Below are 27,838 nucleotides of genomic sequence, written 5' to 3'. Positions count from 1 at the left end.
GCACTAAAACGGCGGGAAACTTTATTTTTTCTTTTTTTTTATTAATGCTTCTAACAAACATTTGTTTGAATTAATATTGACCGTTATTGAGCAGGGGCCCCCCTATTGTAGAAAGTCTACTGCGTATCATTTAGGGAGTCACATCTACAGGCTGCAGCTTACCCCCAGACCCCAAAGAAAACCATGCTCCAGCATTCTATCCCCTCTTATCTTTTCCGTTGACGCACTCTGTGTTCTTTCAGGTATATTAGACAATTCCCCACCCTGTGCGGGTATACCAGTCTCACCCTAAGCAACCACAGCGATTGGTTTCAGGAAATGTCACCACGTCCCAATTGAGGTGCAAGACTTCCTTCCTGAGCGGAAGAGCCCCGAAAAAAAGACGCAATTCCCGTTTTCCCCACAATATCAGTCCATTAGGCCGTGGCTGCGTGGAACAAGCAGTTCACCACTTACGACTGATTTTAGGTCCCCCCACTACAGTCAGTACTGACTAATAAAATAATTTAATACTTTTCAGCTTCACCATTATTGTGGGAATTCAACTAAAAAATAGCCAATCATGTCACACAATAGGAGTTTATTACCCCGGATGTTGCCCCCCTTTCCGACTAATTCATTTTTACAGTCAAATGAAGATCTTTGCTATTGAAATGATCTCTACTATTTCCTTGAAGGGTATTTTTAGAGCAAACCTAGCGCAGTATTTTCAAGAAATTAAACAGGTTTTTGGTTCCCAATAGAAGGGAATAGATCAGTGATTGCGAACCTATGACACGCGTGTCAAAGGTGACACGCAAACTCATTTTGGGTGACACGCATTGACAGAGAGACAAAAAATTATTATATAATTTTAAATAACATCGCAATTAATGGAGTACTTTGAGAAATTACGGTAATAATTGAGAATAAGTATCTGGCAAACTTTCCTCAGATCAATTACCACAAAGTGAGTCATATAATAATTTTTTTTTGTTTTTACTATGATTGCAAATATCAAAAAATTATGAATATTTCTATATTGGACACGGCATCAGAGGTTAGGCAAGGTTTTCCAAAATTTTGACCCGCCGAGCTCAAAAGGTTCGCCATTACTGGAATAGACGGTTGGTTAATTCTATGTCCACTTTCGATTACAAATTATTGTTCTAGGTAAAAGAAACTGCTTGAATTATGCTTCAAACCTATTTACTAGCTCTATTTCAAAGCCTTAACAAATATCCAAGTACCCAAATCATAGTTTATTTTCTAGTACCAAAACAATTCCTCGTATTCCTAGTGAAATTGGACAGGATCCCAAAAATATGGGATTTTCACCAAGAAAAAAGGTACGAAAAAATATAAAACATTAGGATCACCTAGTTCGAAGATACAAAACTATCAGTTAAATTCCATTGAGAATGTACATCATTGAATAAACAAACTTTGTTTACTTGAAACAAAGTTCTTCTGCACAACAAACTTTTCCGTCACACAAGACATCATCCCCGCCCCCGCCCTTCCACCCACTGCCACTGAATAAAATGCGGGCGACAGCTGGAAAAATAATCACACAACCATGAACTATGTACAAAACAAAAAAACTTGAGAATACTTTTTTGGATACTGAAGTAAGACGTTAACTGCATACTCTATAGTCTACACAATCTATAGAATTTTTACATACAGAAACTTTTCTTAGTTTTTTGTCCCTAAATAGCTGAACGCATGTTTATTTGTTTTTTGCTGACTTGGTTCGGATTATCACTCATTATCAGAAGTAAATTAATCAGGTTTTAGGCGCCACGGTAGCCGAGCGGTTATAGGCTAGACCTGCAATGCTAAGATGTATTGTTGGTTTAGTGGATTAGATTTCTAGTCTAAACCTTGGATTTTATTTAATGGTTTTAATCTTGTAAGGCGCTCCATTAGCTGAGCGGTTATAGGCTAGACCCGCAAAGCTAAGGTGTATTGATGGTTAGTGGGTTCGATTTCTAGTCTAAACCTTGGATTTTATTTAATAGTTAATAAAAGAAATTTACAGTAAAGTATGTTTGCTAGTAGCCTCTGTCCACGACACCTAATTTGGTAGTTGGACGTTAAGCCCAGCCTGAAAAAACAGGCGATTATTTTAACTTTTTAATCAGGTTTGTTGAAGAGATACAATAAACACGCTTGCTACGATGGTTATTAAAAAAGATGTTAACCAACACTGCGGACCTGATCACGACTTGTTCAACCTGTACCATTTCCTGTTTACTCTTTGTAAAAAAAGAAAGGGATTCGAATCTTGAGGATTATCAAAGTTAAAACTACGTCACATAGCTGCGTGATACGTTTTGAGGCTACAAGAGTCCAAAACAATACAGTACTGGAATACGGTAAAAAGAAAACGGATGTTCCTAATAAATTGTCGTACGTGGGGCCCCCACCTTTATCAGATAAAGAAAATCCTTATGTCAAGAAAAAAGAAAAACTTAAGTATACGATTCAAAAAGTTGAAAAGAAATTTCTTTCAGAAAAACCCCTACGGACATTTGTGGAATCTATTCATCGCTATCGTAAATTAATAACATACATTTCCTGATGTCCACATTAATGCTAGAAATCTTACAAGTGGCTGATCAAATTGTTTAGTAAATAAGTTATATTCTAATGGTAGGAAAATGAAGGCAGAAAAACCATTTCAGCTGTGGCAATTTTCAGCGGCCAATGTCCAAGTGGCTGCTTCGAAGCAGAAAACCCACACAAACACCCACTCTCCTTCTCCGCTGATTCACTATTAATGCCCAATTAATATTTACAAGTGTGACGTGTGGGTGGTGACACGCCATTTTTTGTTTACCAAAACAAAAACAAAAAAATTACCTTTAAAACAACAAAAAAAATCCCTAGATATTTAAAATTTGACAATCTTTTAAAATTCTTTAAAAGTGTACAACGCCACAGATTTGAGTGGTGGGGATTATAGATTTTTTTTGTAGCTAAATTTTAAGATTAGGTCTACATTCAGGTAAAGAATGCTTTTTATGCTCAATTCAATAAACTTCTAGGCTTCTTCTTCAGAAGCTCTAGTAAGCAACAGTTTTGGTAAAATTTAATAAATTATCCATAAATAAAATATACAATACCAAAATTGTAGTTGGAAAAAAGGTATCAGTGTTGAATACCTGTAATATTACAAGAGAAATATCGATACTGTTATTCGATAAATTCGGTAAATCGAAGAAAAACTCCCTATATAATGTGAACATCATTAAAGAAAAATCTGTGGGAAACCATAACATTTAGAAAATACCATTTCCCCCCGCACCAATTATTTTTCGAAGAGAACAATGCTAATTTTAATTTTTTTTTTTTTTTTTTTTAATTTCAGTAATGGAGGGGCCCCCAAAATGTTTGTGACATCTTTCCTACAGGTTTGTGGTTGTGATGTGATTTACGAGGGTCGTTTGAAAAGTCCGTGCAAAAATAAAAACTACTTAATTTTTTGGGGTAAACCTTTTTTATTTTTCAACATAGTCTCCTTTTAGGCTTATACACTTCGTCCAACGCTGCTCTAGTTTGTTGATCCCTTCCGAATAATAGGATTTGTCCAAGTCTGAAAAATAGCCATTCGTTTCTGCAATCACCTCCTCGTTTGAATAAAATCTTTTTCCCGCCAGCCATTTCTTCATATTGGGGAACAAATAGTAGTCCGAGGGAGCCAAGTCTGGAGAATAGGGTGAGATGTGAAACGAGTTGGAACCCTATTTCCATTAATTTTGCGACCACAACTGCTGAGGTGTGAGCTGGTGCGTTGTCGTGATGGAAAAGGACTTTTTTGTGGGCCAATCGTGGGCGTTTTTCTTGCAGCTCGGTTTTCAAACGGTCCAATAACGATGAATAATATGCCCCTGTAATAGTTTTACCCTTTTCCAGATAGTCGATGAGGATTATTCCTTGCGAATCCCAAAAGACAGTCGCCATAATCTTTCCGGCCGAAGGAACGGTCTTCGCCTTTTTTGGCGCAGATTCCCCCTTGGTAACCCATTGTTTAGATTGTTCTTTGGTCTCAGGAGTGTAGTGATGTATCCATGTGACGAAACGACGCTTAAAGTCCTGCGGATTCTTCTGGAATAGCTGCAAACCGTCCTTGCAAAACTTCACACGATTTCGTTTTTGGTCAAACGTGAGCGATCGCGGCACCCATCTTGCGGATAGCTTTGTCATGTCCAAATGTTGATGCAAAATATTATGTACCCGTTCATTCGAGATGCCCACAGCACTAGCAATCTCACGCACCTTCACTCTTCTGTCATCCATCACCATATCATGGATTTTATCAATGATTTCTGGAGTAGTAAACTCAACAGGGCGTCCAGAACGTTCAGCGTCACTTGTGCCCATATGGCCACTCCGAAAATTTTGAAACCACTTATAAACTGTTCTAATCGAAGGTGCAGAGTCACCATAATGTTTATCAAGCTTCTCTTTAGTCTCCTCAGGCGTTTTGCCTTTCATAAAGTAGTGTTTAATCAACACACGAAATTCTTTTTCGTCCATTTTTTGAAAATCACTCGACTTCCTCGATTCAAACGAATGCCAAACACAAAGAAATAGACCGATCTGGCTGAAACTTGGTGTGTGTTCTTCCAAGAGATGCTACTAACTAAACATAACCTCGATAAGCGCTAGTGGTGCTATCTCTCTGACTTTGCACGGACTTTTCAAACGACCCTCGTATATCAGTGTTGTCAATAATAATTGTAAGATAACTCATAATCGAGACGAAATAACTTTGGAAACAAATAATAATTAATAAAAAATAATAAAAAAAAACTTTTTTATTTTATATTGTTAAAACTAATTAATTTTAAAAGTTTATTTAATTTTTTGTTTTTTTACACAAACTTAGTGTGTCAACACTGTTCGGCAAACAGTGTTACCACTAGCTATAAACAAAATGGCGAATGCTTTTTTTTTATAGACAATTTCTCTTAGGTCTGGATTAATTTAATTTTGTTTGTGTGGGGGAGGGGGTATTTTAATAATGCTAGTTAATTAATTTGAACAGAAATTAATAAAAAGTTTAAAGTTTTATTAGAAAGTAATTAAAATTAATGGTTTTATATTTGGTAAATATTTTAAAACAAAAGTATTATCATACGTAGATCCATTTTGTTTGTTTGTAAATTGTAAACGTGTTATTTAAAGAATTAATTAGAAGAAAGAAATTATTTCTGTCTAAAATGAAATTTTCTTTCGACAATTAACAATTAAAACGGAAAGTTTCAAAAAAAAAAAGATAATGGGAAAACTTACAGATCGCTGGGAAGATATTTTTTACAGCTTCTTAGTGAATTTAACACTTAATTAAGGAATAGCGAGGGATATAAATTATTTGAAAAGTATAACTGGTAGATATACAGGGTGTTCAGCATAAGACTACGGTAACTTCGGGAGGCGATTCTAAGCATCATTTGCAACAAAAAATTCAATATAAACTATGGCTCGATTCGGCTCCGTTTTATAGATATTTTTAATTTTATGTTTTTTCAAGGTGTCACTACTTTTTAGCAAAAAGTTGTCTATATTTCTCAAACTATTAAAGCTACAGCTATTTTAATAAGCTCATTAGAAAGAAGGTTAAATTTCCTTTTAAATAAGCAAATTTGTATTCCAAAATAATAATATTAAGTATTTTATTTTGTGGCCCAAACATAAGAAATAGCGTTTCTAATTTTTTCCAAAAACTTTGACTTCATTTTTCTCAAAAACATTTTATATGAAAAAACCGTGCACTATTCAGGAAAAACATCTACATACGATCACCTTTCGAACGGTATACAATAATTGGGGTTATGTTAAAAATTGATGCAGAAATCTGTGATTAATTGCAAAAAGGTGGGCCTCAAAACATCGTCGGCATTATGAAAGGAATTCTCCTTCCTTAAGAATATAATTGATCAGAATCATCAAATCCAGTACGGATTTTTGCAAACATGTAAATTAATAATTAATTTATATTAAGAACTAAATTCGAAAATATAAAATTAACATATAAATAATAAAATTAAAAGAAGAAAATGGGATATGAGTTTAAATGATGTTAGGTACCAAATTCGAAAGAAAGGATTTTCGTTTAACGAGTTTAGATCTGTGTGTTATTCTTTAGTTAATTAAGACTGTCCGGTAGGACAGTTGTATAAGGGTTGACCATCAAAAACTGCACGAAAAAGTGTAACGTTGAAAAACACCCAACTTTGACAATTTTTTTCTATTTTTCTATAAAAGATAAAATTCCCAAATTTTCTTTATAATATAGGGCAAATCCTCCTTTATAACTGTAATTTTTTTGCAACCACCCAGATCTAATAGGTTTCGAGAAAAAAGATGCTGAAAATGAGCAAAAACGGCTTTTTCAAAAAATGTTCTTGTTCTTGTTGTTGTTGTTCTTCTTCTTCTTCTTCTTCTTCTTCTTGTTGTTGTTGTTGTTGTTGTTCTTGTTACCTTTTTTGTAAACAACGTAGCGCCTAAACGCGTGAACCGATTTTCATGAATGAGGTGTCATTCGATTCGGAATTTTATGTAGATGTGATTTGTGTACCTTTTGGCGTTTAATCAACCCTTATACTTAACTTTTAAAACTGTAAGTTTTTGTTAAGGAGATTAAAAAAATGTGCTAAATATGTGAATAAAACACAGATTATCTTGAACTACACAATGAAAATGTAAACTATCTTTTCTTCTTGTTGTATTTATTTATTTTTATAAGCCGTAATAGGATAAAACTTGTTTTTTTAACTTGGAGATTAGAGCGATAAGTATGTTTTCGGCTTATTTGTTACCTCTTCTCAACCTCCTAGTTCCAAAAGTTTATTGCGTAAATTTAACCTTCTTTCTAATGAGCTTATTAAAATAGCTGTAGCTTTAATAGTTTGAGAAATATAGACAACTTTTTGCTAAAAAGTAGTAACATCTTGAAAAAACATAAAATTGAAAATATCTATAAAACGGAGCCGAATCGAGCCATAGTTTATATGGAATTTTTTGTTGCAAATGATGCCCAGAATCGCTTCCCGAAGTTACCGTAGTCTTATGCTGAACACCCTGTATATAACCATTTATTTCTTAAAATGGGGACTTCCGGTAAACAACTACGTAAATTTTGCTCGGAAAAAAAACTCCCGTTAAACGATGATTGACAATTGAAAATTTTAAAATAATTCCAGTCACAGATGAATTTTTTAAAAACCAAGAAGCTTCTCTTTAAGTGAATACAAAGCGATTTAAACAAAGATATGTTTAGCATCTTTAGAAAAAAAAAAAGACAGTGCTCCTCTTATTCGTGGTAAAAATGACTAATACGTAATGTGCCGACGAAGTAGTTTTGTATTCTTCGTACGTACATAGCTGCAACTATACGTGGTGAACTATAGAAATATACGTTGGTTCTAGGGCACGTTTTAAACTTGTGTAAAACCTGACAACTCAGCTAAAATATCTGGCTATGTAAACTTTATACTACTGGCAGTATTACTACGTAAAGATCAAATTTCTTTATGGTTATATTCACCATGTGGCTTAGTGCAACGATTCTCTTATTGATAATAAGTTTAAAATTGATATTTCGTTTAAGTACCAACAGATGGATGATGACCAAAATAACGTTTTGATTAAAAATAGGTTCAATCAATCAGAAGTACCACTTTACTAAATGAGTTTTACAAGTTTTCTGGGATTTCCCAGGAAATCAACGTGTTCTGGAACACTTTTTTTTTTAGGAAAATTCGATAAAGGACACTTTTGGAAGAAGAAGTGGTTAGACTTTCGTCTGAAGTGTCCTTACTGTTTACTGCTCTGGCTTGCCATAAAATCCGCTGACCGGATGTGCCACCTATCTGTATTTCCGTCGCTATCGGCTCCTACAATTTTAATTTTTGAGTTTAGGGGGGGATCTATGACGTCTCGCTTCATTCATCAGCATCATTTCATTGTGAGAGCATATAAGAACTCAAGGGGCCCTTAAAATATACAGGGTGAACCAGTAAGTATTGCCCATAGGCCTACTGTGTGTTGTACATCTAAAGTTGAGTTCAATGACGTATTGGCCAACTTCATATTTTCCTCTGATCTTGAGTGACGTCACTTTAAAGGTTTTTTCTAAAATCATTACTTTTTTCCAATGAAAATGATATACCGTTTGAAAGCCCATTAAACAAGGAAACTTTTATAAAAAGTGCCAGCACCTGGGTCTGATAATGATCACACATAAGGGCCTAATGAGTTTTCTTAAATTTTTTTCGATTATTATTATTTTTCCAGCATCCAGAGGAAGATTGAGGCTGTTTGGAGAATAACTTACGCTTCGAAATGGTGTCAATTTTTAGAAAATTCATCTGTCTTTCTAACCGTGTCATCAGAATCGAATTCGGACTAAAACTTTCTGAGTAATAACATTTTTATTGGAAAAAAGTAATGATTTTAGAAAAAAACTTTAAAGTGACGTCACTCAAGAACAGTGGAAAATATGAAGTTGGCCAATACGTCATTGAACTCCACTTTAGATGTACTACACACAGTAGGCCTATGGACAATACTTACTAGTTCACCCTGTATATATTTCCGATGAAAAACAATTACAAAAAAAATCTGAGATGATCAGGAGTATTTCCTGGTAGCCTTTTCTATCAGAGAATGGATGCAAGGAAAACTCTATTGCCTAATAAAAAAAAAGAAAAACTGTCCAACAAATCGTTATTTTCCTCTAGTCAGACTAAACGATTTTAGACCCAATAAAACAGTCTCGCCTCACTGGCCGCAGACTCTTCAGAATGTCAATACCGAGAATGAAACAGACCATAATAATGCTCTTGAATAGAAGATGTGGATAAGATCTACTTTGGATGAGACCAAAATTCTAGAGACATTTTACCTTAACAGTTTTCTTATTTTATTTTTAAAGAAGCATCAATATATCTGAAGTTATTGGCGCCCAGAGCTTTTTTTTTTTTTTTTTGTAAGTTCACTGCCAGCTACCGGACAGTGTACTCTCGTTACAGACAACGTTGTCCATCCCCGGAAACAGTGAGAAATTTTTAGCAAGTCGACAATACACGTAATAAGTGAAAGAAATACTCACAGAATGTGATGGACAAGCTCTCCGCAGTGCTAAACAGCGCACGCGCTATACTACAAATCTAGTCTCCTATATGTTTGGCCAGCCTAACATGATAATATATACCTACATAAAAAAGGGTCCTTGGCAAACAGGAAATGATACGTATTTAACATTTTATGATTATCACTTGAAATTGGCCACAATATGGGCTAAGTACACTTGTTCCATAATAGGCCAGCCAGTTGGAAGAGAGAATTTCAACACTTGTCCAAAATATATCCAATTACAGCGTAAAACTAGAAAGATTCAGAGTCTTCTTGATTACGTACTAAATAGATTGTCCTAAATGAAGCTGCTAATTTTGTATTCATGTCTTCAATGAATAATTTACATCGTCCTTTAGAGATCACACACAGTTTTTAGCAAGGGCTTAAATATTTTTTGTTGTATATATTCAAAATTTTCTGGGAGGGGGAAGGTTTTTGAGAAAACCGGAAATGGTAAAATTTCTGATCATTACTTTTCGAGATGGAACAGTTTAGATCAGGGGTCCCTACACTTTCTACACAGAGGGGCCAGTTCACTGCCCCTCAGACCGTTGGAGGGCCGGACTATAAAACAAACTATTTTAAAGTAAAAAAAAACAAAACGGGAACAAATTGAATATTTCAAATGAAGAACAAGTAAATTTAAATCACCAAACTGCCCAGTATTTCTGTGGGAACTATGGACCTGCTTTTGGCTAATGAGATGGTCAATGTCCGGTTTAGTTATAGTGCTTTGCCTTTCTTCCTACTTCTGCTGTTATTTTTCGGAGCCTTGACGTGTGCGTCCCCCGTCACCGGAAGTAGTACTGTACATGAGCGACGCAGCGCTATACGGCACCGCAACATACGTATAGTGCTCCTGTCACTGACCCACCAATGAAAGAGATACCCCTTCCGAAAGTGCGGCGGGGGCTGGATAAATGGCCTGAGGGCCGAAGGTTTGGGGACCCTTGGTTTTAGAGTAATCTGATGGATTTTTAACCGAAAAATCTCTGGCGTGTACAAGTCTTCGAAATGAAAATTTCCCCCTAATCGAAGACTTGAAACTGTTATTGTCGCTTCCTGTATAACTACAGGATGATTCTACTGAAAGGAATGTGGCCTTAGCTCTCCCACAATCCCACAGAAATTAAATGATCCCCGGGAAGTGATGTTTTAACGTATATTAGGTCCAAGTATAAGTGATTGTATTCGTTGTAGTATCCCCAGACTGGTTTCGGATTTCCATCCATTATTAGAGGTTAATTAATTAATTTGGTGAAATAGATTTCGATTTCACTTAAGTTACCATCTCGTACTACACTCGCTTTACTACGTATATTTTCAAGAAATGGAACCCTATCGCACAGCCTCACTTCCGGAGAACTGATTTCCTCCGTACATCTTGCACATGTATTTGAACAGTACAATGTACCAAACCACCACTTGAGAGAGTACAGCTCAACTTCACTTCCTCTAAAAGAATCGTCATTTAAAGGGCGGAAGGGGGAAAATTGTCCAAATCGTTCGAGACTCTCGAGGAAAACGCTTTTCGTAGATAGTAACTTTTCACTTATTGATGCACCCATTTTAAAAATCTTTTTTTTTTTTTTTGACTTCGCCAGTCTTATCTAGCATTGTCTTGCGCTAGATGGGAAAGCTGTGATTTTGTGTACAACAAAGTTAAGCAGCCCATTTACTCGATCGCGGGAAGTGTCTCTTTGACCAAAACCGGAAGTAATGAACAATTTTTTTAAAAAAAAATTCGGCTCGACATATCCTCCATTCAATTTCCACGTAAAATTGGGATTTTGGTACCATTTTATAATTAAATTTCCACTTTTTTTGGTTTTCAGCGGGAAAATAAGATAAATGTCGAGAAAAGTCAACTTTGGAAATTTCAAGTTAACAAATCAGAGTAGGTAAAAAAAACAAAGAACAGTTTTTTTGAAAAAACAAACCTGGCAGAAAAAAGTGGCAAGCAAGGAAGGAAGTGACAAGTCAAAGAGGAAGTCAAACGAAATATAGCAGTAGATGTCCATGACATGTTACCCCTGAACTACGACATGAGAGGCTCTGGCGCTGATAATGTCACACAAACCCGCTGGAACTTGGCAACAATAGCTGATTCTGTGCTGATTGGTAGGGTGCCCTGTTTTCCAGTTCGCCAACTGTTTCTACCTGTTAAACAGGCACAGCCTGTGGTCTATAGGATTCTGTACAGAGTAAACTATGGGGTCCAGCCAAGAAGTAATGCTGGAAACCTCATCTTCTATTTAAACATTTCTTTTTTTTCCACCCAACACGTAATGGTAAGGTAACTGTAGATTGTAGATAATACGAACTCAAAGAACTAAAACCCTGAAAGACAGTTGTTCTTTAAACCCAGAGCCACTGACTGACAAGTGATTTTCCATTCTAAAATAGCCCACTGCTTCAGCCCGTCTATCCATTCCGGAAAAATCCATATAATTCCTGAGATTTCCATCAAGTAGGCCAAAAATGGATAACCTGTACATGCCTAAGTGGCGCTCTCTTTAGTTCCTTGATTCCGTGGTGGCCCAAAGAGGAAGTAGTGATTTGTTTCTTGGACTGGTACGTTTGCTGCATAAATGTTGGTGGATTTTTGTCAGGGGGAGGGACATTAGTTTGGTCTAGTTCTTGGGCGGAACCTGACCAGTGGAGAGTAAACGTGACCTATACAGGGTGAACCAGTAAGTAAATGTCCATAGGTCTACTGTGTGTAGTCCATCTAAAATGGAGTTCAATGACGTATTCGCCAACTTCATATTTTCCATTGTTCTTGAGTGACGTCACTTTAACTTTTTTTTCTAAAATCATTACTTTTTTGCAATAAAAATGTTATTACTGAGTAAGTTTTAGTCCGAATTCGATTCTGATGACACGGTTAACCGTCTAATAATATTTTTATTGCTAAAAAAGTAATGATTTTAGAAAAAAATTTAAAGTGACGTCACTCAAGAACAGTGGAAAATATGAAGTTGGCCAATACGTCATTGAACTCCACTTTAGATGGACTACACACAGTAGGCCTATGGACAATACTTACTGGTTCACCCTGTATATCCTGTCTGACGTCGCTAAAAATCAGTAAGTAGCGAACTCTAGTTATTGTTGACCCGAGAAGATAATACGCAACAAAACGGCTGATGAAGATCCCTAGACCTTGTACAAGAGATGACATTTTCTTTTAGAACGGAGAATGGGTTCGGCACAAGAAGCATCAGACCAGCCCTATAATGTTACCTTATGTATGAGATCAACGTGTAACACCAGACTGGTCCATTGTTATCCAGAACACCTTAGACGACAACCTAGAGAATTAAATAAAATCCTTTCTTTCTAACAGGAGAAAAAAAAATTTAATGGAGGAACCTTAAATATAAAAAGAAGTTCGCAATAAAGTGGGAGAATGTCCATTATCCTGTTTCTGCCTGTTTAAACCTGCAAAAAAAAAAACCCTATTCACACCAACAAACAAACATTGACACAAATTTTTCTTTGGCAGGGAACCGACCTGTAAACAAAAAAACAAGTATTTCCGGTCGAACCATCTTTACTTTGAAATACTTTCTCCTGTGAGAGAGCCAAATAAAGAAAGAGACATCTGCAGCATCTCTCACCTCTTCCTCTCCTCTCCTGGGAGAGTCCAAAGTTTTGGGGAATAAAGAAGTGATAAAAGTTTATTCCTTTTAAAAGGTCGTTTAAAAAAAAAAGTAGAACTTTCAAAGTTCTGCTACAGAGAAAAGTATTCTACTAAATTTATAGCGACAAAAAAGAAAGATCCTAGAAAAATACAACGAAAATACTTTTAATTTGTTTGCCCCAACTGTTTTTCTAACTATTTTTCCAAGTATGAGTAGCTGGAAAAACCGGCTAAAAAGAAAATAGACCAAGTAGGCCGAATAGCCTAAGTACGAAGGGAAGTTTTAGCGTATACTATCAATTATACGTCTTTCAACATTGGTTTATCGCAGCGCCCAGGAAGTTGGGTGAGAATTGTTCACTCTACAACTTAAAATTGTTACGATTTCAACCAAAAGGTTAAATCAAGAAGGCTTTCCAATAGTAAAATAGACGCACAATCCTGCAGATATTTGAGTCTATCTATCTAAACCCGCACTACATTCGTGTAATGCATGCAAAGTATAACTAAGTAAAAGGAAAATAAGATTAAAAAACAGAAAATGTTCCAGCGTTTCCCAACCATTTTTGGCTCGCTTAGACCACTTGGTAGTACCACATCATGCCAAACTGTACTACTTCATAAAAATGATTGTGTTTCGTGAAATTTGTTATTCCGAATGTGGTATTTTACTATTTACTATCTTTATTTTGTATAGAGATACAATGTACCTGATGCAAAGAAGTTCCAAGTTCATGTTCACTTTATAAACTTTGTAAAGTGTAAGATCTTAGTTTTAAAACTTTTTTTAAATAATTAAAAATGCGTACATATTTTTCTCTTCAAAATTATTAATTAATTTACAGAGTTCTTCTTTAGGATTATTATATTTGTGCCCAAAATCTTCTAAATTAATTTCTTTTAAGCATTTCAACTACCTGTAAATACCAATTAAATTTAATGTTGCTTGGATAGTGCTTACTCATTACAGTCTCTGTAAGCAGATCTTTACATAGTTATCATTTAAGTTCTGTCACATGATAATTCTATTAAATTTTCTTTATCCTTTTCTTGATAATGATGCAGCTTTTCCTAAATTTTCTTTATAGAGGGGGGTTTGAAATCCAGTTATCATTTGTGTTTTCGGGTTTTGGAAAATACTCCATGAAAGACAATTTTAATCCAGTTACATGAGCTATTGCATATTCTCGTATATCTTGAGACAGACTAACCTTGTCTGTACATATTAACAACTTTAATGTTATATTATTTAATATTATTAATTAAAATAATTTTTATGTATTATATAGGAAAAAAAACGTTTCTATGATATTTTTATGCTTTAATTTTTTCGTTAATTTTTCATGTCCGCCATTACTGATAAGAACAACCAGCAACTCGTGTACCACAGGTTGGGAAACGCTGTTCTAGACTATTAACGTTCAGACTAACAAAACGAAATTATTCATTTCCGTGTTTAAAAGTCCACATGAGAAAAATGGATAAATAGGCACCATTTCTCTATCAGATAATAGCCTACCCAAAATATTTATATATGTTACTATGTAAAAGCAAAATGATATTAAGTAGAACCGTTACTATCACTTTTAGCCTTCCCCTGCCACGCCCCCTCCTCCCTAAAAAAAAAAAGTGAAACGATCTAATAAACAGGTTTGAACAAGATCATTTCAAAAACGGCTAGCCGGCCGCAAGTGTATGAGACGACGAGAACTGGTAATGGATCCTTACCTAACTGAATACTTAGAGGGAACAACGTTAGACCAATCTATGATCGCCTTACTCATTTACATACAATACAAATTACTAACTTCCGTTTGTAGTTATAATTACTTCATGGACAATCAGTTTTCGGTCATTTCCCGTAGAGCTCAAATAGAGACGTATTATTATTTAATTAATACTTTTTGAGGATTATGTTTACCGATTTTTTTAAAAAAGAAAATTCTTAAACTCGCAATTAGTAAAGTAATTGCCTATTTTTTCAGACGGGCTTTACGTCCAACTACCAAATTAGGTGTCGTGGACGGAGGCGACTAGCAAACATACTTTACTGTTAATTTCTTTTATTAACCATTAAATAAAATCCAAAGTTTAGACTAGAAATTGAATCTACTAAACCAACAATACATCTTAGCATTGCGGGTCTAGCCTCAGCTAACGGAGCGCCTTACAAGATTAAAACCATTAAATAAAATCCAAAGTTTAGACTAGAAATCGAACCCACTAACCAACAATACATCTTAGCATTGCGGGTCTAGCCTATAACCGCTCAGCTAACGGAGCGCCTTACAAGATTAAAACAATTAAATAAAATCCAAGGTTTAGACTAGGAATCGAACCCACTAAACCAACAATACATCTTAGCTTTGCGGGTCTGGCCTATAACCGCTCAGCTAATGGAGCGCGCCTAACTCGCAATTATTGTAATCTCCCATAAATGTTAATTGCATGAAAAAGATCGTGAATTGGTGTCGTGGCTTCGAAAATGCTCAGGACCTTAGTTGCAAAGCCTCTTTCTAACCCCCCTAAATCCCTTTAAATTCCCCCCTCATCAGTCTGCCGATCTTAATGCAGAATCGGAAAATTACAACTGGCCGTGATGCTCCCTTTTGTGTCAAAAAAATTTCCTTTAAAACGATGGTCTCTCTCTCTTCCGATTCAGGTAGATACGGGGTAGAATGATGTAGTAGACCCCCTCTCTAGCAAGTTTAGGAGCTTTTACGTTACTCCTAAACTCTACAGCATCCAAAAACCCAGCATTTGAACTTTATTCTGGGCATTAACATTTGTTTTAATGAAGCTTTAGGATGAAAATGCCCTGATGATCCTTAATTTTTTCAGGGAAAGGTCATCCAGTAAAGAGGTAGGGCACTTTTCTCAGATCTATTGTAGGAAATTTAACGCAACTAAGCGTACAGAATTTTGTCTTAAATCTTAAATATTCTCAAATTTTTAAAATCTACAATACATTTTGATAACAGTTATTTTTATTATTATAAATAAGGTTGTTAAATCCATCTCCAATCATGACTCCTGTTCAAAAGTGGCAGATAAGGAGATAAAAACGAAATCTCCAGATTGACGAAGGGATTTCAACATCATTAAGACTAAGGACCAATTATCTCCCCTCCACAAGAGAAAACACTATTCAGACAAAATGCTTTTGATAACAATCATTACGAAAAACAAAAAATTAAAATTAACGAAGTTACAGCCTCTATGACATACATACATTCAGCGATATGCTAATTTACCGGAAATGAATGATTTCTATCTTCTTATAGAAGAGGCGCCATCATTAAAGAAATTGGAGACACATGTAACCATCATACTTATGGAATTTTAATAAGACATAAATAGTTTCGAAGACTTTCTCTCGAGTCTTGTCAGTAATCGTGATGATTTCCTGTTTTAAATTTCCACCGGAAATACATGTTTTCCACTAATTGGTAATTCTGCCTGGAATTATTGATCCAATATAACTGAAAAATCGTGAACGTTCGAAGCATATATGAATGAATGAATGAATGAATTTTTTATTGCTTATAGAGTTTTACACAACTCATAGCAATGAGTTGACCAATACAAACTTCTTTACAATAAAATAGAATTTAATATGAAACTAATATAAGGTAGGTAGCTTATGTAATAGAAATTAAATTGACAAATACTGAATAAGTTTGTAACAGAGTAACAGAAAAAAAAAATAAAAGTAAATAAATGAAAAACAGAAAAAATAACAGAAAATAAAATAAATAAATGAAATCAAGATTCTCTAATACAATAAGATACATTAATACTAAATACAAATTAAGAGAAAACCTTGGACGTCATGTTAAACAAATGAAACAAGAATTTTCTTTTAAATAAATAAAACGGAGAGCTTTACATGAACCAAACTAATTTTCTGATAAACAATATTAAACAGGTTCGATACGGCAGGCAAGTAGCTAGCTAATTAAAAATAGGCTATCAATGAAAAATTGTAAATTAATTAAAACTCTAATAATAGTTTTCTAAGTTTTAAGCTTTTCGTTACAAAAAAATAAATATTATTCATTTTATTATTGTCATTCTCAGCTGACAGTAGATCCAGAAAATTTTCTCTGTCAGAATTTTGAATGACTATGTATTTCCCGATATACGTGTCCCTAAAAGAGGAAAGAATTGGACATGATAATAGGGTATGAATTAGACTATCCCGAGTATTCCTGCAAAGAGGGCATTCGGATTCCTCAGAAAAGATTATTGTGACGTTCGAAGCATATATGTACTTCCGTTTTTTTTTAACTATCAGTAGACCCGTTAATGAGGTGATCGTCAAAATCGAGACGAGTGACGCTTTATAGGGGGGTAGGCTTCGTCGAAAGGTTACATTTATTTTTTTGTTCTACAAAAATCTTCTGAGCAGTGATTGAATCGATTTAATCGAAAAATAAAAATTTCGACTTCCTGTGGAGAATAGCAATGAATCACTATTTTCGATTATTGCAGAAAAAGATGATAAAAATAATTTAGAGTTCCATCCCTAGCCGTCGTAAAATCATTTAGCAGAAACCAGTAGCGTGGAATGTAAAAAACCAAGCGATATCTGAGTAGGCGATAAATGTCACCAAATTATCTCAGCGCCATTTTTACGTAATATATTGGATGATAAGAAACATCTAAGCAGACTTGTTTACGATCTTATTTACATAGAGATAAAGCAGAACCATATCTGATCAGATCGATACACTTCAAACCTCTCCATCCTCCATTGTTTTTACATAAAACTGCAATTTAAAATCTTAACTTCCTCATCAAAATTTTTTTGTATTCCTCAAATGTATAAAAATTTATATCGGAACAGTTAATCTTAATGACGCTGTAAATGGGGATTAACTTCTCAGTATATGATTTATATGAGTGGGATCACTAAACATAATTTGGTAAACAATAACCTTTAACCTTATCGCCCTGTTACAATAGAAGGTGCTAACATTTCTTTGCACACAAAGTGTAGAGGGAAATCCAATCTGTAAAAACTACTTGTTCGCACTCAGCGGGACTCAAATCCAATACTAAAAACTTGAACCCACAGTAGCCATGTCCTTTAGATTCAACTGAGTATCTTCAACTTAAGAAGCTCTTGAAGGCATATATCAGAATAGTTACTATAAGTCCATCCTAATGGTCGCGAATTGCCGGACCTGGCCGACATTATCTGAACTGATGTTATTGCAGCAGGAAATGATGAGCTTCAGAAAACATTTTTCACAGTGACTGGAAACGAGACTGTTCCGTTTTCCCATGTCCTCTTTGTGTTGTAAAGCTAGTTTATGACTTGAGATATCTCTAATATTTCGATATCCGAGGTGATAATACCTTTAATATCTGATTGGTAAACCGTGGGAACCTTAAAAAGACACACACACACACCCACACAAATTCCTGTTAGAACTATACGGAGCCTTTTTTGATTTAAGTATTTTGGGAGTACTTCAAATCTAAGCAAATTTTGCTCAGGGTACTCGATTTGATTGGATTATAGAAAAGCATTTCCTTATCGGGGACAATGTTTCCTTACTTTAACAAATCTCATTACGTAATCATAAATTGTAAAGCTCTTTAATTGGTCAAAACTAATTAAAGCGCTTACTTGTAGTTTATTCAAATAAGAATTAGTCCAATATCAGCTATGAACCAAAAGAAAATTGACTACGCTGCAACCTTGAAATACCAAAAACGAAAAAAAGAACGTAGACAAGGCTTAGAATTTCACAGAAAAGACAAAAGCGTAGACTAAGCATTTTAAAACAATTACACAAAGTAATTTTTAACAAAATATTACTCAGACTAGATTAATTATTTTTAGTCAAATATTTCCTACAAATCACCTTCAACAACAGCAACAAAAAAAACAGTTCAAAGTTCTCTAGCAACCTCATCAATCATGTCACTTAATTGTCTAATAAAAATAATTCCAAAAAGAAATATAAATATACATATAACTGTAACAAAACTACTAAGAGTCTTGTCTGCAAACCACGAAGTATATTGCTTTTAGAGTTCAGTGACTCATTGTCTATAAGAAGCACGGTCCTCTATAAAGAAGGCCAGAGAAGTGCAAGAGATTCTTTTTTAAACAACAGTATTGAACTAAAGAGAAGTATTTCCGGTTTACACCCAATTTCAGAAAGATCTTTTTTTATTGAAGTTCAAAAATTGAGGAGTTAAAGTTGTATGATACTTTAAAATTATTAAAAATCAAAAAATAAGTCAAGGACTAATGTTTTTTTTATAAGTAATAGCTTAGAAGGCACTTATTCAATTCCAACTTTTTTTTTTAAGTCGTGAATTCTAAAAATAACTTTTTTTCCTTTTTAAATTGCTGACATCACAAAATTTAAAAATTAGATTGATGTTATTTAAAAATATAAACCAAAATTTGGGTCCTTCTTCAAAATGAACTTTCAATTAAAACTATTAGAATAAGTGGAAAATAGATTAATAAAAAGCTTTCCTCTTTTTTTAAACAAAGCTTTTAAATAATGAAAAAACAAACTCAAAAAAGTTTCTTGTAAGCTAACTAAAACATAATCAATAAACATGAAAACTAAGCAATTATCATGATTCGATAAGAAAAGCGTAAAAACTGACTTCCTGTTTTTTAAAAAAATTAATAAATAAATAAACAATTACCTGTTTTCCGCTTGGCCTAGGCAAAGTTTCGGTACCATTAACAACCGGAGCTTTGTCTGGTTCCTTTTCGTTGGCCATAATAGTTTCGACTGTCGGCATTTTAATTTTTCGAAATGTTTTCGTATTAGCTTCAAAATTACGTGATTAATATCATCACGACCGGCTATTGGATTTTTCATAAAAAAAAAATAAATAAAATAATCAAAATTTAGCCAATTGTATGCACTGTAGGTTGGAGTTTTCTTTTTAAGCAACTTACACTTTTCTTTTGGTACCGGTATGTGAGATAACGATTTTCCTTTATCGACAGAAACAGATTTAAAAACGAAAGAGAAACAACAGAAAAATCGGAAAAAAACTAAATAAATAAATTTGTTGATTAAAGCACCTTCTGCATTACTACATGCACCGTTAAAGCTTTGACTAATACTGCTACACAAATCGTTGGCTATACGCAAGCTCCCACGCAAAGCAGTAAACATAAACACAACCCTCCATACTAAACCACTCCACTAGGCAGCATTCCAGCAAGACCACCAGTGCTACCTACCTGCGATCAAGGTAACTAAGACCGCCCCTCCCTGGTATTTTGTTTTCAATGTACACAAAATTAAATCTGTGTAATGCAATTGTACTGACTGCATTAATATTAATGACACAACATTGAAAGTTTTTTTTAAATAAATAATTGGCTGCCAAATAGTGGGGATTGCACTATTTACCTGTTCACTTCGTGTCCGTATAAAGTGACCAGTTTATCGAGTTCTAGACAGTTTTTTGTGCTACAAATTGTCATATTTTGTGTTCGTTGTGTTGTCAGTTTTTGTGAAAAATTTTAAAATTTTTCATCGAGCAGTAACTGTGAAAAGAATTCCTAAAGTTAAAGGTGCACAGTCCGGTATTCACAAGTCTAGGTAAGTTTGTATGACTCATAGCTGAGTGGGAGACGAACGTCATCGAAGATAAGAGAGATTCTTGTTGTCAATCAGCTGAACAGGGGCTCGTCCCTCTACGTCACCGTGTTTACCGGGCTTTGAACTGGCTCGGACTTTAAACATAAGCTTCTCTCAATACTACAAGAAAGACTGCTTATTTTTACATTGTTTTTATTTTGCACTTAGTTCTATTTCGAATCTCTAACTCTTTGGAAGTATAATTAGTAATTATGACTGATTTAAAGGATGGTATGGCCGAGAAATTAGAGAAAATTATGGCAAAGTTAGAGGTAATGGACTGTCGATTCGCTACTCTGGAACAAAAAATAGATAGTACAAAAGCTGAGGTTGTTGAGGTGGTAAATTCTTCTCTTTTGCCTTTAACTAATAAGCTTCAACTTGTGGAGGAAAAAGTGATCAATTTGGAGGATCGCATGACTAAGGTAGAGAATAAAATCCCCTCTCAGGTGCAACGTAGGAACAATGTATTACTATATAATGTCCCTGAAATAGTAAATGAATATTATGAAGAACTTGAAAAGCAAGTTATGGACGTGTTCCGTAACAACTTAGGGACAGATATAGCAAAATCAGAGATTAAATGGTTGAAACGCCTCGGTTCTCGTGCCCCGCATAGTTCTCGACCGATTCTGATAACATTAAATTCTTTCTCGAGAAAGAGAGAAGTTTTAAAGGCCTCGAAAAAATTAACCGGTACTGTATTAAGCCTTTCTGACGATTTTTCACCGGAAATTAGAAGCATTAGAAAACAGTTATTACCATATAGGAAAGACGCCATTGAGTCTGGTCTGAAATGCACTTTCAAGTTCGACAAATTGGTTATTGGTGGCAAAGAGTTTACATTGGACCAGTTGAAAAATCTCAAAAAATTAAAGCTTTCATCTAGCGGAAGTGAGTCAGAGGAGCGTGGGAAGTTAAGAAGAAATCCTGGACGGAAAGTTAAGAAGATGAAAAAACGAGATGAAGTTGGAAAGACGAAAGGAAAGAACGAAGAAAAAAAACCGGATAAGGACACTGAATCGCTGAGAAAATGGCTCATTCAAACTCCGACCTGCAGTAAGACAAACACACACCCGTCAAAAAAGAAGAAAGTGGAGTCTAGTCCGGAATAGCAGTTAATTTCGTCTCACTTACCAAATTCATCCCCTCCGACCACTGCGAATTCTTCAAACCTTTTATCCTCTGTTCGCTCTGATAACATAGTTTCTAAAAATAAAATTAAGATTGTCTTCTGGAATGTGCACGGCTTTAGCACTCTGTTTAGTCTATGCCCAAAAGATATTGATGAACTGGTGAATCATGAAATTATTTGTCTAAATGAAACATGGATCCATACAAATAGTACTCTTTGTCCACCGACTTTCCTGGAAAATTATGTCTGCCATCACAGGGAGGCCGTCAAAATTCACAGTTTAGGGAGAGCTAGCGGTGGTCTGGCGGTGTTCGTCAGGAAGGGCGTCACGTCACTTATAGAGGTATTGGTCTCTAAGAGCTGGTTCCTCTGTTTGTTACTCAAGTTTCAACATTCTCAACTAATCGTCGGTCTAGTTTACTGGCAACCTGGTAGTGAAAAAGATGTGATATGTGAGCTGTTTTATAAAGAGTTGTTTAATGTAATCTCTATGTATAGTGATGTTGATGTAATAATTGGGGGTGATTTCAACTCTCGAATCGGGGCCTTAAATCAATTAGATAATTGTATTCCTTTAGGCGATGAGTTGTGGGGCCATAGAGTTTCTTTAGACCAAACAGTTAACAACAGAGGGAAAAAGTTGGTGGAGCTTATGGAGTCCCTGGGTATGTTGGTGTGTAATGGCAGAGCGTGTTTAGATTTTCCTGGAAGTTTCACTTTCATTGGGGAACAGGGATGTAGCACCGTTGACCTGGTCTGGCTTTCTTTTGGCTTTTCTTTTCCGGTAAGTAATTTCCAAATTAAAAACATTTCTGATTTATCCGACCACCTTTCTTGCTCCATCACCCTGTCGCTGTCTGACATTGGCCATCTTGCTCCCTTGTTAGTTGTTCAGAATCCCAGATGTCGTTGGCTTTTCAATAAAAAGGTTTTTAATAGTTCATCTTTCGGTTCTTTTATTGAATTATCAGAAAATGTTTATCTCTCTAACGAATCTCCGATAATTCTTAATGATAATTTTATTTCTACAGTCCGAAATAGTCTAGTTAATATGAACTTATTGAAACAAAAATATTCCGGCGGGCCGAGAAAAATGCACAAACCATGGTTTTCTAAGGACTGTGTTGTATTAAAACGCGAAGTACGTAGTTCTTTTAACGTGTGTAGAAAAGACAACTTTCGGCAGGATTCGTTAAATAAGTACATTATTAGGAAAAAGGAGTACAAGGCTTTGGTTAAATTTAGTAAAGACGCTTATTATAATCATATAAAGGAATCTATTGGTAATGTTAAAAATCCGTCGCAGTTCTGGGATTGTATAAGGCGCCTTCAGTTCAAACCTCAACAGAAATGTCCTATCTCTGTTGCAGATTGGGAAGATTTTTATCGCAAAATTCTCCCACCACCAGTACACAATGACTTTGTTTTCATTAGTAATTTTGTTTATGAGTTAGATGGTGATATTACTCTCGAGGAGTTACTTTCTAGTATTAGTAATTCTAAACTAAATAAAGCCTCTGGCACGGACATGATCCCTAACGAATGCTTTAAAGCCTTACCCCCCAATTGGACGGCCTATTTACTAAATTTGTTTAATAGTATTTGGACACATGAAACTATGCCACCCTCCTGGGGTAAAATTAAACTGCAGTTACTTTTTAAAAAAGGTGTTCGTTCAGATCCTAACAACTACCGAGGAATTGCAATATTTAATACCATCACTAAAATATTTACATCTATAATTTATAATAGGCTTTTGAGTTGGGCAGAAGCTAGTGGTCTCGTTCCGGAGGAACAAATGGGTTTCCGAAAAGGCAGAGGTTGTACAGATGCTGTTTTCTGTCTAATGGCAGCTGTAAATATACAATTGAGATTGAAGAAAAGGAAAGTGTTTGGTATATTTATTGATCTGAAGCGTGCTTTTGATTCTGTAGATCATACCAAGCTCTGGTTAAGATTAGCTCAGATTGGTGTCAGCGCAAAAGTAATAAGAATACTCTCCAATATGTACTCAATGGCTTCCTTTGTTATTTCCGGAGAGACCTCTGCTTCTTCTAATGAAATTCCCGTTACCCAAGGGGTCCTGCAGGGTGAAATCTTGAGTCCACTTTTATTTACACTTTTTATCTCGGATATAATTGATTATTTTACTGACAATGGGGCTCGCGGTGTCAATATTAATAAGTTCAAAGATCTGATTATGATCTTATATGCGGATGACATGACAGTCTTAGCTTCTTCTTGGCATGAAGCCCAGTCATGTTTACGCATTTTGGAAAAATATTGTACATCGAAATCACTTGCTGTCAATCCTGAAAAAACCGTAATTGTTCCATTTCATAAAGGAGGTAGGATCTCCAAGTTTCCGTCTTTTTATTATAAAAATAATAAAATTAATGTGGTTAACTCAGTTAATTACCTTGGGGTGCCTTTTTTCTCTTCTGGAAAGTTTTCTAATGCTGGGAATAATTTTTTGGCTAAAAGTACTGCTGCTAATTCTACGGTGCTAAAATTGTTGAGGGTTTCTAAATCGGATGAATGGTCCAGTAAAGAGTATTTATTTGATACCCTGGCTGAAAGTGTTCTCTTATACCAGTCAGAGATCTGGGGTGGCCAGTGTCTGGCGGTAGTGGAACGATGCCAGACGGGGTTTTTCAAGAAACTTCTGAGACTCCCAGTTAGTACTCCAAATGCGTTCATAAGATTAGAAACTGGACGGCTAAAACTACAATATAAAGTATTTAAAAAAATGGTTAATTGGTGGTGCAAGCTTTTGTCGATGCCTGGCAACAGACTTCCGCGAATGTGTTATCTGCGGTTATTAGATTTTATTAATGATTCCTCAATGCCCTTTAACTGGACCTCAGAACTTAACAAATACTTTTGTTTACTTGGCGCTGACGACATTTGGGCGAAACAAGATCCTGACGTCTTCAAAAGCTCGAAAAATGATATCTTGTCTAAGTTAGCAAACCATTTAGTCAGCGAAGATATAGACTTTGTTTTGCACTCATCTTATAATTGGTGGTACAGAAATATCTCTTCTTGGGGCAATCGTGAAAATTATTTAGGTCTTAAATGTCATATAAACAAAATCAGACTGATAAGCCAGATCAGGTTAACCCATTATAAACACTGTGTAGTTGTTTGTGGAGACATGCGATATTCGTTCTCGCATGATAATATCTGCACGTTATGCCGATCCCAGCAATCAGATACTCTGCTCCACTTTCTTTTTAAATGCTCCGCTTTGACTGATATTAGAAAAAGGTTTATTTCTAATTACCTAATTTTTTTCACTGAGGGTGAAAATTTGGAAAATCTTATTTCTGAGATGAATTTAGAAAAGATAAATAATATATATTGGTACTTCAATAACGGTTTAAAAATAAAGGGCGGATCAAGTATTCCAATAAATCTTTAAATAACAAATTATGAAAAACAAAGAATGGATAATTAAAGGAATAACATAATTTGAATAGAAGGAGGGAATAAATAAAAGAATAAATGAGAGTGAAGAAGAAAAAGGGAAGAAAGGGAGAAAAAAGGAAAAAGAGAGGGGAGGAAGTGAGGGGAAAAGGAAAAAAGAGAAAGAAGGGATTAATGTAGATAAATATTAATATTACTGGAAAGTATTCTGCTTTATTTAATTGATTAATGTATTCTTTATTTGATATTTTGGTTTTTATTATTATTTTGTATTTATTTATTTTATTTTGTTTATTTATTTATTTGCTTATTTATTTATTTTTAGTAGGATGATCTTTTATTTCCAAGTTTTTCTTTTTAATTTTTTGGTTGTAATTTAATTTTGAACTAACGTGTTTTTTCTTTATATTTAATTACCCAATCTTGTAGCTTTTGTAAACCTGTATTTTGTTTGAAATCCCACTCCTTGCTTATAAGTTTTGTATTTAAAAAGCAATAAATACATTGATTGATTGATTGATTGATAAGTCCATCCTAATGGTCGCGAATTGCCGGACCTGGCCGACATTATCTGAACTGATGTTATTGCAGCAGGAAATGATGAGCTTCAGAAAACATTTTTCACAGTGACTGGAAACGAGACTGTTCCGTTTTCCCATGTCCTCTTTGTGTTGTAAAGCTAGTTTATGACTTGAGATATCTCTAATATTTCGATATCCGAGGTGATAATACCTTTAATATCTGATTGGTAAACCGTGGGAACCTTAAAAAGACACACACACACACCCACACAAATTCCTGTTAGAACTATACGGAGCCTTTTTTGATTTAAGTATTTTGGGAGTACTTCAAATCTAAGCAAATTTTGCTCAGGGTACTCGATTTGATTGGATTATAGAAAAGCATTTCCTTATCGGGGACAATGTTTCCTTACTTTAACAAATCTCATTACGTAATCATAAATTGTAAAGCTCTTTAATTGGTCAAAACTAATTAAAGCGCTTACTTGTAGTTTATTCAAATAAGAATTAGTCCAATATCAGCTATGAACCAAAAGAAAATTGACTACGCTGCAACCTTGAAATACCAAAAACGAAAAAAAGAACGTAGACAAGGCTTAGAATTTCACAGAAAAGACAAAAGCGTAGACTAAGCATTTTAAAACAATTACACAAAGTAATTTTTAACAAAATATTACTCAGACTAGATTAATTATTTTTAGTCAAATATTTCCTACAAATCACCTTCAACAACAGCAACAAAAAAAACAGTTCAAAGTTCTCTAGCAACCTCATCAATCATGTCACTTAATTGTCTAATAAAAATAATTCCAAAAAGAAATATAAATATACATATAACTGTAACAAAACTACTAAGAGTCTTGTCTGCAAACCACGAAGTATATTGCTTTTAGAGTTCAGTGACTCATTGTCTATAAGAAGCACGGTCCTCTATAAAGAAGGCCAGAGAAGTGCAAGAGATTCTTTTTTAAACAACAGTATTGAACTAAAGAGAAGTATTTCCGGTTTACACCCAATTTCAGAAAGATCTTTTTTTATTGAAGTTCAAAAATTGAGGAGTTAAAGTTGTATGATACTTTAAAATTATTAAAAATCAAAAAATAAGTCAAGGACTAATGTTTTTTTTATAAGTAATAGCTTAGAAGGCACTTATTCAATTCCAACTTTTTTTTTTAAGTCGTGAATTCTAAAAATAACTTTTTTTCCTTTTTAAATTGCTGACATCACAAAATTTAAAAATTAGATTGATGTTATTTAAAAATATAAACCAAAATTTGGGTCCTTCTTCAAAATGAACTTTCAATTAAAACTATTAGAATAAGTGGAAAATAGATTAATAAAAAGCTTTCCTCTTTTTTTAAACAAAGCTTTTAAATAATGAAAAAACAAACTCAAAAAAGTTTCTTGTAAGCTAACTAAAACATAATCAATAAACATGAAAACTAAGCAATTATCATGATTCGATAAGAAAAGCGTAAAAACTGACTTCCTGTTTTTTAAAAAAATTAATAAATAAATAAACAATTACCTGTTTTCCGCTTGGCCTAGGCAAAGTTTCGGTACCATTAACAACCGGAGCTTTGTCTGGTTCCTTTTCGTTGGCCATAATAGTTTCGACTGTCGGCATTTTAATTTTTCGAAATGTTTTCGTATTAGCTTCAAAATTACGTGATTAATATCATCACGACCGGCTATTGGATTTTTCATAAAAAAAAAATAAATAAAATAATCAAAATTTAGCCAATTGTATGCACTGTAGGTTGGAGTTTTCTTTTTAAGCAACTTACACTTTTCTTTTGGTACCGGTATGTGAGATAACGATTTTCCTTTATCGACAGAAACAGATTTAAAAACGAAAGAGAAACAACAGAAAAATCGGAAAAAAACTAAATAAATAAATTTGTTGATTAAAGCACCTTCTGCATTACTACATGCACCGTTAAAGCTTTGACTAATACTGCTACACAAATCGTTGGCTATACGCAAGCTCCCACGCAAAGCAGTAAACATAAACACAACCCTCCATACTAAACCACTCCACTAGGCAGCATTCCAGCAAGACCACCAGTGCTACCTACCTGCGATCAAGGTAACTAAGACCGCCCCTCCCTGGTATTTTGTTTTCAATGTACACAAAATTAAATCTGTGTAATGCAATTGTACTGACTGCATTAATATTAATGACACAACATTGAAAGTTTTTTTTAAATAAATAATTGGCTGCCAATTATCCAGTATAGCATTGAATTAAATAAATATAAAATCGATGAGTACCTAGTCAGTACATTTCACTTCACAAGTAGCAACAAATACTTCTTTTAGTCTTAAATTCGATACTATTTAA

General features: G+C 34.5%; 1 protein-coding gene and 1 long non-coding RNA gene across 22 annotated transcripts in view; both read right to left on the bottom strand.

The window, feature by feature from the left end:
* The window catches only part of LOC141451900 (uncharacterized), a 108,860-nt gene extending 88,889 nt beyond the window's left edge, over positions 1–19,971 (bottom strand). For 11 of the 21 annotated variants that reach the window (XR_012457168.1, XR_012457169.1, XR_012457170.1 and 8 more), the window contains exon 1: positions 19,457–19,960. Coding sequence is in view for 16 of the 21 variants with exons in the window: in XM_074123692.1 (XP_073979793.1) it covers positions 19,457–19,555 (99 nt within the window). In the remaining 5 variants the exon portion in view is untranslated. Of the gene's footprint in view, positions 1–19,456 lie in introns of all 21 variants that reach the window. The other 10 variants (XM_074123684.1, XM_074123686.1, XM_074123688.1 and 7 more) reach the window with 4 other exon arrangements.
* A 6,891-nt stretch (positions 19,972–26,862) lies between these two features.
* On the bottom strand, positions 26,863–27,679 carry LOC141451797 (uncharacterized). Its single transcript, XR_012457104.1, has 2 exons — positions 27,282–27,679; positions 26,863–27,185 (listed from the first exon to the last, which is right to left on the bottom strand). It is a non-coding gene; the product is annotated as an uncharacterized lncRNA (long non-coding RNA).
* Between the last annotated feature and the right edge of the window lie 159 nt (positions 27,680–27,838).

The sequence above is a fragment of the Rhodnius prolixus genome, unplaced genomic scaffold (genome assembly GCF_049639745.1).
Source record: "Rhodnius prolixus isolate KJV_2025 unplaced genomic scaffold, Rpr scaffold_14, whole genome shotgun sequence".
In the NCBI taxonomy this organism is placed as follows: domain Eukaryota; kingdom Metazoa; phylum Arthropoda; class Insecta; order Hemiptera; family Reduviidae; genus Rhodnius; species Rhodnius prolixus.
This window is presented reverse-complemented; position numbering and strand designations above follow the sequence as displayed.